General features: G+C 40.9%; 1 protein-coding gene across 16 annotated transcripts in view; it reads right to left on the bottom strand.

The window, feature by feature from the left end:
• The window catches only part of trpm3 (transient receptor potential cation channel, subfamily M, member 3), a 182,423-nt gene that overhangs the window by 39,090 nt on the left and 131,152 nt on the right, over positions 1–12,181 (bottom strand). For all 16 annotated transcript variants that reach the window (XM_054772858.1, XM_054772869.1, XM_054772868.1 and 13 more), the window contains 4 exons: positions 6,308–6,380; positions 2,321–2,421; positions 1,759–1,893; positions 1,630–1,680 (listed from right to left, as the gene is read on the bottom strand). In XM_054772858.1, coding sequence (XP_054628833.1) covers positions 1,630–1,680; positions 1,759–1,893; positions 2,321–2,421; positions 6,308–6,380 — 360 coding nt within the window. The remainder of the gene's footprint in view (positions 1–1,629; positions 1,681–1,758; positions 1,894–2,320; positions 2,422–6,307; positions 6,381–12,181) is intronic.

Here is a 12,181-nt window from a genome sequence, read left to right as displayed (position 1 = left end):
TTTAATATGTGATGTATTCCAATGTAACATATACATGTATACAGTATGCAGATTAAAAATAAATCCAACCATTATCATTACCATTGAAATACCATTACCACATTATCATGGTGGAGGAGTTTGCATGTCCCAATGATCCTAGGAATTTTCGGGGTCTTTCGTGCCCCTGGTAGCGTTACCCATGACAAACAGGTCCTAGGGAAGGGACCAGACAAAGAGTGGCTCATCAGACCCTAATGAAGAGAAATAACTTTGGACCTAGATTTCCCTCGTCTGGACGTGGGTCACCGGGGCCCCCCTCTGGAGCCAGGCCTGGAGGTGGGGCATGATGGCGAGTGTCTGGTGACCGGGCCTTCACCCATCGGGCCCAGCCGGGAATAGCCCGAATAGGTAACATGGGTCCCCCATGGGTCCTCCCATGAGCTCACCACTCATGGGAAGGGCCAAAGGGATCGGGTGCTGAGCGAGCTGAGTGGGAAGGCGGGAAGACCCAGGACATGTTGTCTCTCAACTGGCCTGGGAATGTCCCGAGATTTGACGGGAGGAGCTCGAAGAAGTAGCCGGGGACAGGGAAGTCTGGGCTTTCCTGCTAAGGCTGCTGCCCCCACGACCCGACCTCGGATAAGCGAAAGAAGATGGATGGGTGGATACCACATAAACACACAAAAGAGTACCAAAAATTGGTACCAATACGATTTCCAATCGGTAACGTATCGGTTTCAAATGTGAATGGTACCCATCTCTAGGCAGGTGTACAGTGCCTAATGAAATGTCCAGTGAAAGCTGAAAGCTATCCTTCCACGCACTTAAGTGTTTGCATGTAGCTTCAGATTTAGCTTTACATCAAAGTTGTGTTTGAAGACATAATAGCTTTAAAGACGGCAGCACACAACCTTTCCAACAACTCCCGGAGTATGCATTACGACAGCAATCAGTAACCCCTGAATTAATGAACCCCTCTTGATGCCAGTGCGGCTGATGGTGACCACTCCATCATCTCCCACCTGAGGGATCACTCTTAATTGGCAAGAGGACATGTGCTGAATGTAAAAGCTCACAGTTGTTATTTTGTAATCAAGTTGTGTGTGCAACAAAATCAAAATGCAAATAGTGCTTGCAACAAGTAGATGAAAACATGTCATCATCTCCAAGATGAAAATAGCACCATTGTGTGCAAAAATAATTATTGGCAGAGCTGACTACTCAAGTCACATACATACAAATAAAAACACATACACTGGAGTAATTCCTTCTCAGCCTCACAGCAGTTCCACAGCTGTTTTCTCAAATTCAAAAATCTGTGAATAAAATACTCTTTAATACATGTGGTGTTTGTTTGCAGTGGTGCTGTGTGCCTTAGAGAAAGAACAGAGTAGTAGTGAAGGAGTGAATGGAAGTGGACAGAGGGATGAGAATCATGCACAGCGCTACACAGATACTGCAGCCTGCAGCTCCAGCTGAAAGAGAACAGCCAGCCTCTATTTGCAGTTAAGAGCAACTAGGACCACCAATACAAACAAACAAAATACGACGCAAATAAAAAGAAGCTTCATGTGGTCTTCAATACACAAACACTCCAGCCAACATTGCCGTAGGGTTTGTCTAAAATGACGTTAGTGATGGTCATACCTTTTTGACATCCCTGACAAGGTGGTACAGCGTGTTGGATGGGCCGTGCCTCTGTGGGCAGACATAACACGATTAGATCAATATGTCTGCCATGGGACATTATCATCAGGACTTGGATGCTGTTCTTACCGTGTTGTATAGCTCCTCCAGCCTGGACAAGGTGAGGAACCGGTGCATGCTGACTCCATTTTCAATCAGCAGCTTGACAAAGTCCACTCGGTCCAGAACTAAGGCATCCAGCATGGCTTGCTCCAGGGAACCAACCTGATCAAAAACAAAGCATGGAGGTGCATACTGATGTTATCATAGCTTGTACATGCATCAACTGCAAATTACTACAGTATCTACGGACAGGTAAACACATAACCTTAGCTGTTATCCACCATTTAGTCCAGATATGAAAGATAGAAAGGATTAATGGCTTTAATCTGATATCTTTACTATATTCATTCATATGATCACACAATTCCAAAGGAAAGTTGCATGTATAAACCTCTAGATCCCAAATATACAGTTGGACAATTGGTCTTTTTCAGAGACTTGGAGGAAGAGGAGATCTTATTTTTGTGGCAATACAATTACTGATAGCACGGCAGGTGTGTAATGTCTCAATTAAAAGTACTGTATAATTTGGACAATTTAAGGCAAACATGTACAGTATGTATTAGTATTATACAACAGTGTTTCTTACAGGCCACTGCTGCCCATAGATGAAGATTTGACTGCGGGCAATGTCAACTCTGTTCCACGCGAGAGCCAAACTCAACTGGTCAGGAGCTGAAGCGTTGGCACCTGAGGGAGGAGCAGATGATTCAGTTTCATGTTTGGCTTTTAGGGTTTAAGCAGTGGCACTGACACTGATGATGACACCGATGATGTCCTTTTTAAAGCAAACTACACAGTCATATAGTTTGTTTGTTAGACCGTTACTTTTTGCAATTTCATTTACCCAGGCATGACTGGAGAATCCCACCTTTGAATTCTTTTAGTGGTCAGCAGAAGGCACAATAACATAAATACTGTATGGCAAATATGCATGGTAGAAACACATCATGAAGCAAAATTGGCCCTTCTTAATGACATCTTGTTCCAAAAAAAATGTCACGTGGGTACTAGGCCTGGGACTATAATGCATGAATGAATCACACAATAAATGAAAACAAACTTGATCATTTTGCCGGCCCTAATATATTGCCATGTGCATGCATGTGTGTTTTCCTCCAAACAAGCAGGAAAAGAATTCAGTCTGTGCATTGCTTTCAGCACCTTGACACGTTTGTTCCATAGAATAACGGCATGAACGGAGTGCGCTCTCTTGTTAGTCGTACAGTCACTTTGTCTCAATGGGTAGAGGCTGGGCCGCTAGCATACACACAGAGTGAAAAGAGTGTAACGTAGTACACATTAAATTAGTAGATTGCAATACATTGTCATATATTTGTTAGATTTCTTTCACTGTGCTTTTAAAATCTTGTCTCGTTCTTGTAGACCTTTCTTCTTTCTATCATGTGGTCAAAAACAGCAATGTTTCCCTTTCCACTTTCTCATGCACTCCGAATCATGATTAACGTTTAAACATAATGTTATATAGACAATCTAGCAGGCTGCAATACAACGGCAAATGGCCAACTATGCTTTAATGGGTGGTCTTGAGAAAATACTACACCTTCACAGATATAAAAAGAGTTTTTTCAATCAAACAACAAAAGGAAAGCAAGAGCAAATATTAAACCAAGGATGCGTTTGGTAAGTAAACAGCCTCATCTGTTAACACTCTACCTGTTGTTACGCCACCATTAAAATCTGTGAGATAAGATATTCAAGGAGTGTTCAAGGTTGGATCCCTTCCTCACCATAACCAAACCAACACCGTAGACAACATGATGTTGACAGTGTGACAGCACCCTAACAGCGGTCCCGTACTGTAGTATGTTAATAAATACATGTACATAACTTAGAATACCAAAAATAAGCAACGGTTTGACTCAGCATTCTAGTCTATGTGGAGTGATCTGAAATAATCTTGTGTCTTTTGAAAATAATTTCCAGTGAAGCTAGTAGTCTCATCACTGTACAAAGTGATCTGATTTGAAGGCCTGCACATGCATTACTGAAGCTTCATGCTGTGATTTCAGACTGAGACCTGCTAATAAGAGGAAAAGCTCACTAATAAGCACTTTACTGGAGATTTGTGTACATTAAAATTCAGGGTGGTCTCTCTTTATTCAAAGCATGTGACTTCACTGTGCTCTTCCAAAGGGAGGCTGAATTGCAGCAAAGGATCTTTATGGGGAGAATCCTCAGGATATCGACTGCCTCAGACAGCGGACCTTCAATTATTCCAACGTGTGCTCTGTTAAATCTCACACCTCCTTGTTTGTTGCGCCTGCTCTGTTCCCTCATCGCTCTGTATTCATGTGTTTGTTGTGCTCCAGGCAGAAGCTTAGTTTTGTCAGAGAGGGATCTAATCCAGCGTTTTAAAATGCTCCCGGGCAGGATGTGACAGTGGCAGGATTTCATTTTACACTAAAAGCCTTCACATGTCTTTATTCAATGAGCTGCGGAATAAAACATGTAAAATGACTCTCACGCAGGGTCCCATGCACACATGTTGCCCTTGTGCTTCTCTGTCATTTTTCACTTGCCCCATCTCTTCTTTTTGCATGTTGATATCGCAATGCCTTCTTCTCCTTTTCTTTGACTGCAATTCACCAGAATACCGTTTTTATCCCAGCGCATAAAGAAATGAAATAAGCTAACACAATTCACAGAAACAGTGACAGAGATAACAGAATATACCTTGGAGACATGAAACGTAACGAAGACACATATCAGTGAGTGACATGAGAGCCAAAGACATTGTGCAACTTCACTATGATAAACATAAATTATGTAAAGCATTTCATTTCAATTTCCCATTCAGGGCTGCATGTATGCATGTGTGAGAGTGCTGCAAACTGCTATGGACCTGCTTAGTGTCCGATTGCACGATCAGAGCAACTGTGATCAATCTGAGGTACTGCATAACCAGTCGAAAGTATGGATCCGTGAATGTTTAATCAAGCAGCCCTTTCTCATTCGGAAAAAAATAATCTCACACAGCTTCACCTCTTGTTTTTCTGTTTGCACATACTGTACTCCGACAGCCAGTCCACCTTAAAAGAACCGCTTTTTTTACTTTGGCTTGGTGAGTGGATGTTCTACTGCCCGTTTGTGTCGCCATAATATAGTGTTAGCAAGCAGCATTTATACTCTCTTGACTCCAAAACAGCGGCATGTACTACGTAAGGCGCTGTTGATAAATTGATTGGCTGCGGATGGAAATGCGTGCAAACAGGATCTTATCATTGGCTGGACAGTGTTCATCATTGTGTTATATGTTGTTACCGCTTGTTGTTCCCTGTCACTCACTGAGCTGCATTGCAAAATGGTACAGAATAAATTGTTATGTGTTTATTTTATTTACAGTTCTGGTTGGATTGTATATTGTGCACTGCATGGATTTGATGTGCGCTGAGAACGTCAGAGCAGTGCGCAGTTGCACACGCGTGCAGCTTCGAGGGTACATTGTTTGTCAGGACTCGAAAATTTCAAGCCTATGACTCTTGACTTGAGACTTGACTGGGACTGGCACGTCTTTACTTGAGACATTCGTGTGTATGTGATGAAGACGCATCTTCATCACATACACACGAATGGAGACGTGACAGTGCGCAGGGACACGGTGGGATACAAATATAATGCCGACCGAGTTGTAAATGTATTACTCTTTTGAACGCATGTTGTTTTGAGAAGCCAAACTCTTTACTTAAATGACCCAGCATTTCCCTCGTCAGGGAAATCAGGCCAGAACTGGACTCGCGGCACCAAATGGGGGCGCAAGTCACTGTTGATATAGTCCACTGCTGATGTGGATATTGTACAAATTCATGTCAAAAAATCCGAACCATCCCTTTAAGGTGAACAATGTCATGTTCAATATCAATTGCAGTTTCATTTGATTAACAGAATACGACTCAACTATTAAGACTGCACTAATAAAAACTTTTGGGCTGGTCCCTGTGTTAATTACAATGACATTTTTTATTAGCATACCTGTTTGTAGAGGAAACTACAGCCACATTGTCACCACATTAAAATCAAGGTCAGCTGCATGTGTGAACAATCTATGATATTGATGATGATTCTAGAATTACCTTTTTTAGGTTGAGAGATGACGCAAATGGGATTGCTGCTTATTACTGCTCTTGGTTAGTTCAGGGATGTGTATGGATGAATACCAGTGGCCCTCACCAATCCTCCATGCATGTAAACCAGCCTATAGCCTAGTTTATTTGCTTAGGGAGAGATCAAATCAATAACTGGCTGATGAATAAAGTTAAACATTTTGCCACTCACACAGACGACTGCATTTCTCTGGGGGACGGAAAAAGGAATCAGTGGGCCAATACTGAGAATTCAGTAAACTGTCTTTGCATCTAGTATATTGATAGTATTCTGACAGTGTTTTCCCTGTAGGATGCAAAGGGAGCCTCGAGGCAGAAAAACAAGAACAACTGTTTTTGCAACAATAGCATCCTTCTTTTATGCATAGAAGGTGTATACCGAATAACAACATCCCTGGAGGGCCACACGAACAAGGAAACCACTTTCTGTAGCGCACAACCAAGGGGCCTACCTTTGAGTAGTGCAGTCAGGATGGCAAGGTCAATGTCCTGATGACCTTCTGAGCCCATCCGAAAGACTGTTATCTGAGAGAAACAAAGAACAGAAAGGGAGGGAGACTTTAAGTTAAACAATTTGAGGGTTTCAGAGTGATTTTTCCACAATAGTGTGGGAATTCTTGGCTTTTTCAAGGCAATATTTGGCAAAGGTGACTAGGCATGCTGGCATTAAAAGGTGTGGGCATAGGTGCTCACGCTTGTATTCATGCATGAAGGGCACCTTGAGCAAGCCAAGAAATGGTGAAAGCGTGTTCTGAATGCCTGACGAGTTATTCCTCTAATCCTGCAAACCAACCATCCATCTCCTCCTCCACCTCCCCTCTTCCCTGCAGCCCATCTTCCTTCCCATCTCCCTCCACTAAATGGCTTCATTTCGTCGAGCTCTGGGAATCTGCAAGCTTCTGCTTCTGCTGCTGCACTCTCTTGGCCAATGCTACAATAATAATAATGCGGGCTAACCGTCTTCTGATTCCCTCCTCCAACACCATCTCTGATTTCATGCAAACATGATTGTTTAAAAAGTAATTCCACTCACATTGGTGATTTATGGTATGTATTATCTTGGTCCATTTATCATTTGCACACCATATTCTGATGACATGTGGAGTCATCCGTGTGAGAAATGAGGAGTGAGGCACAGTGTAATGCCTTAGACCTGTGTCACACAATCACTAATAAGGGGAGCAGTTAAATGCATGTGTGTGTTTGTGTGTGTGGTGGAACACACACGACTGTAATCAAAAGGTCTTTCTCTAGGTGGAATGAGAGTGCAATGGGATGTGAACGCATCGATCAGGGGTCTTCAAGAGAGGGAACACCAATGAGTTGTTTAAGCATGTGTGTAATTTGGGGGAATTCTAAGAGAAACACTATCATATGTCAACAATATTTCTTTTTCTTCGTAAAATAATTCCATTAGTTTTTATCTTACTTAACTCATTCAATACCAAAGACGTATTTATACGTTTTTATAATCCCGAACGCCCGATCCGAACAACGTATTTATACGTCTTTTATGTTTTTTTGCGCGAGAGGCAAAAAAGAGGCGATGGTGCAACTCTCCACTAATGGATTTCACTTCAGAGCAATTTTAAACTATAAAAACGGCCACAAGGTGGCATAACTGCTTGATAAGAGCTCAGCAGAGATCATGTGAACAGAAAAAAATACACATGACAGGAAGGAGGAAGTGAGAGAGTGTGGAGGAGTGTAGCATGCAGAAGGATATGCATTGTATGGAAATTACAACACATGCACACGCAAGCACGCGCGCAGACACACACATGAACACACATGCACACACATAGTTCAGTTACAAATCTGAAAATTCTAAATAGTTCATGGTGTTATATTTGTAAATAAATTGATATTTTAATGTAAAACAACCCCTTTTTTGACTTATTTATGTTGGTATAGTTGTTGAGACATTTGAGCCGTCACAGAAGCAAAAGAAATTTGTGTCAGAGTGCAAGTTATGCTTGAAATGTATCTTTTCACAAAAAGCTGTGTTTCCCCCTATTTTAGTCGGGAACTGATATTTTCCTGAAACTGACCTACGTTCTACTGCTGATTACTAAAGAACTGAAAAAGGTACAAACAAACCTTTTTTTTTCTGATGAAAGATGGGTTTCTAATGTTTCCTTTGGTAGGTTCCAAAATGGCCGGTACTGAAGGGGTTGTCTTTTGAAAAATGGCTGGAATTGAATGAGTTAATAGCAGCACGCAGCACCGTGGCTCAGTACAGTGAAACTTAATAACTAATAATAGCATATGCATTTTGCACAAGACACATGAAAAATACATTATGATTCAATCATTTTATTTTTAGAATATGCAGAGGACCAATAAAAAAAAAATAGCTGCGGGACAAAAATGGCTCCTGGGCCGCACTTCAGACACCCCTGCTCTATTGAATTCCACTAAAACATTCAGAAAAATATGTGTTCATGCATCAGCATGATTAATTCTTGTGTGTTTTGTTTTTCTTTGACTTTTCGTTGCTTTCTGCATTTTTGCTAGCACCTTTTCCAGAAGATAAACTACATTCATGAGTGACCTCAGCATACATCACAACAGTTCAGTTCAACAAGCAGCTAATAATTAACTTTGCTTCTTCGTTCTATTTTTGTGGTTTTTTGACGATACTCATTCCAAAAAAAAGGACCGGAATAACAAGATATTTTTGGACTATCTTTGACCAATTTGCTTATGTTCAGTATGTGCTGAAATCTGAGATACATTACGTAAAATAAGCAAAGGCAAAGTTTGTGAAACAAGTTGATTCGGCAGCCAAATGTTCTTGTTCAATTGAAGTAGTATAGTTGAAGAAGTAGTTCTGTTGAAGAAGTACATCCAGGGAAAAGCTAAGAAAAGTGGTCTAACAGAGAAAGTGCCTGGTAAGGAAACACATGTTAATTCCTGAATAACTTTCTTAATTCAATTACATCAAATCCTTTCTTTTACATTCCAGCTCAGCAGCCACACTTCTCAGCGCTTCGTGTTCGTGGAACATTTCTGCAGGAATGTGTATTTCTTGCAACTGCTTGTTAAACAAGCATGAATTGAACATGATGCGCTAAATGTGTGTGCACAGGTACAGTATAATATGTGGCATGCTTTCCTGCCAGAATGGCTTCAAATATACAAACAGACAAAGCAGAATGAGGGCGATAAGAAAGTGATAATTGGATGGACAAAGGAAGTGAGATTTCCAAAGCAAGTAGCCCATTACAGCCAAGTGAAGAACACACACATGGTGTCCTGCTGCCTACAGGACTAGAAATGGATGAAGGTGTCATTTCATGATGAAAATAGAAGATCTTCATCTTTGTTATCCACCCCCCCAGGCGTGTCCACCTTAACCTCTCCTTCTTCTACCCACCATCTTCCAGCCCAACCAATCCAACTAGGAATCTTTCAAACTCCCACTGGCCAACCCCCACCTCTTCTCTGCTCCGCCCACCGTTAATTCCTCCTCTGTTTGCTCCTCTCTCTTCCCCTACTCCAATCATATTCCCAAGGTGACCCTGTGGGTTTGTGCTGTAACAGAGCTTCTCCCGCACAGAGACTAAGCAACCTGTTTGACAACGCAAGCTTGCTAATCTAATTTCAAGGACTCCCGTTGAGGATCATCATTTCCTACAAGCAAGGTGAACTTCAGTACGCGTTCTCAGAAGGCGCAGCTTTTGTTACTCATGATGCAAAGTCGACCATCTGTTGGTACAGTCTCAAGATGGAAGTTCTTTAATCAACTTCAAACGGACCACTGTAAAAACTTTATCTAGCAGTCGTCTCTCAATACTTGGCGGTTCAAATTTCCTGGCACAGATTTTCAAAAATATAGTAATTAATACATCATGCTGTTTCATTCTTAAGTATGGCCTATTATTAGTAAAAAATATGCATATTGAAGCAAACATGTATTTTTTGTTACTGTAATTGAGCCAAACACACACGCACACAAGCACACACGCACACACACACCAGACTTAATTGCCGAAACAACAGACTTTTATTGCAGGTTTGAATTGTGTCACAAGAGGCACAATAATCTCTAATAAAAACACGGGCTACTGCTGCTGCACAGCTCACCTAGGGAACACATTTATAGCAACATACACAAGCATGAGTCTTATTTACGTCTTTAGTCGCTTATTTACTGTTATTATGTCTACTATACTGTGTAATACGAGTGTAAAGGTGACTATAGGGGTGTTAGTTCATGTCAAGAGGGCTCTAATAATGAAATTAATTAATTTAAAACCATGTTTAGAAGGTCGTAATCACGTTTTCTATGCTGTAACTATGAAAATATTCCATTTATAAATAAAGAATCCTACTTTGGGTAAATTCACTTATCACGGTCGGGTCTGGAAGCAATTAGCCGCGATAACGAGGGATTACTGTATCACTGAAAAATATGTATGTAATGAAATATGCAACAGAACCTCTCATTACAGAACTCAACAGACATTAGAAGCTTGAACCGCTGTCACACAAGACATTGTAAAGTCATCCTAACTTGTTTTGTGCTTTTTATTTTGCTTCACAAATTGTCTTTTGCCAACAAAGTGAACGCTGACTGTATTGTTTTTATGATTCACTATAAACGTTTTACTGAAGCATCAATTTTACATAGCTAAGAAAGTTATTGTGGTCTGTGTAGGGATTTATAAGATACTGTACTTACGTGGCTATAACAGCATTTTTTTTCACCAGAAAAAAAAAGTCAGAAAAAATGTCTGAAAGATTAGGCAAGGGAGCAAACCACAGAGGAGGAGTTATGATGATTATTTTAGGATAATGGTGATCATCGAAGCAGGGTCATAAAACAGCTAAAAAAGAAGATATCCTTTTTTATTGTAATACCTGTTGTTGAAAACATTATTTAAAAATATGTATATATTTTCGTCTTTTGTGTCTTTTTCAAAAACAAGTCTTGAAAAACACGGACTGTCTTTTTTTCAGGCCAATTCAGTATACGCAGCATATAATCATTTTAGAATTGATTTGAATACAGTCAACCCTAGTTTATCCTGGCTAATTGGTTCCAGACCCGACCACAATAAGTGAATTTCGGCGAAGTAGGAGTCAATATTAATGAATGGAATATTTTCGTAGTTAGAGCATATAGAAAACCTGTTTGTGACTTTCTAAATACAATTTTTTACCATTGTTGGAGCCCTGTAGACATGAAATAGCAACCCTGTTGTCACCTTTACACTCCTACTGTTTACAACACATTGATCAACTGTAATGCGGAGGCTACGGGATCACTGCAGCGACACAAGAGACGGCCAATGCTTTAAACATAGCAAGCTACCGAGCTGTAAGCTTCCAATTCATTTATTCTAAACTCAAGAAAAGGTTTAAAACGGAGTGGGGAAGAAGGACAAAGTAAGAAACCGAAAACTTACCACTTGCACACAGAATGGGAGAACTTCTTTTCCCTATGTCATGTCAGACATGGCATGCAGTGGACTCTATGCAGTTCGAAGGTAATCTAATCTAATGTCATGTGTCATCAATGTAACATTACTGACGCCTAGTGACCACGATACTACATATAACTTGTCTTTCAATATTTCTTTTACTAATAATTGTCCATAGTCAACCACAAAACAGCCGTCCTTTAGTAATTAACACATTTCTGAAAAAGTGAGGGAGTGATCTTTGAACTGCAATGTAGCGAGGGATGACTCTCTTACGATTATTTTCTGTGGGAAAAATCAGAAGTCAACCTATATCCTGGAATAATCAGTAAGTTCCTTTTAAGGGGTTTATACTTTTAAATGTTCAGGTGTTTCAGCTCCACATGATATTGGCACTCTCTCACTATGTTGACATCATGCAGGGGGGGGGTTAGGAACTGAGCTGTGTCTGTCAGACTCCATACTTCTACAGACATGAATAGACTAACAGAGTTTAAGCGCAACGATTAAGAAGCAACGTCGAGCGGCAGCAGGGATTGGAAGGGTGGAGATGAGACGGCAGGAAATGGGAAGCCTGCGTGAGGCAAAGGAAGCAAAGAGGAGCAAAGACAGATGTGAGAAATTTAAAGGCAATGCAATCTTCCTCTGAGTGGAGTATTCCCTCTTCTTCACAGATGCTAAACTACATGTTTTGGGGATCAGGAAATATGCTCTTCATGCTGCAGTGAGCCAAGCTGATTAGAAAATATTCATCATTTCATTAAAAGGGCAAGACTGTGCTAATGGTTCCATTTTAACACACGGCACAGCCTACACACACACACACACACACACACACAGACATATCTACAAATGCTCGGCACACTAACCATACAGTCGGCCATACTGGCCTCTAAA

Source organism: Dunckerocampus dactyliophorus, chromosome 4 (genome assembly GCF_027744805.1).
Source record: "Dunckerocampus dactyliophorus isolate RoL2022-P2 chromosome 4, RoL_Ddac_1.1, whole genome shotgun sequence".
NCBI classification, from domain to species: Eukaryota; Metazoa; Chordata; class Actinopteri; order Syngnathiformes; family Syngnathidae; genus Dunckerocampus; species Dunckerocampus dactyliophorus.
The sequence above is the reverse complement of the archived record's forward strand: the minus strand, read 5'-3'. Positions and strand labels throughout refer to the sequence as shown.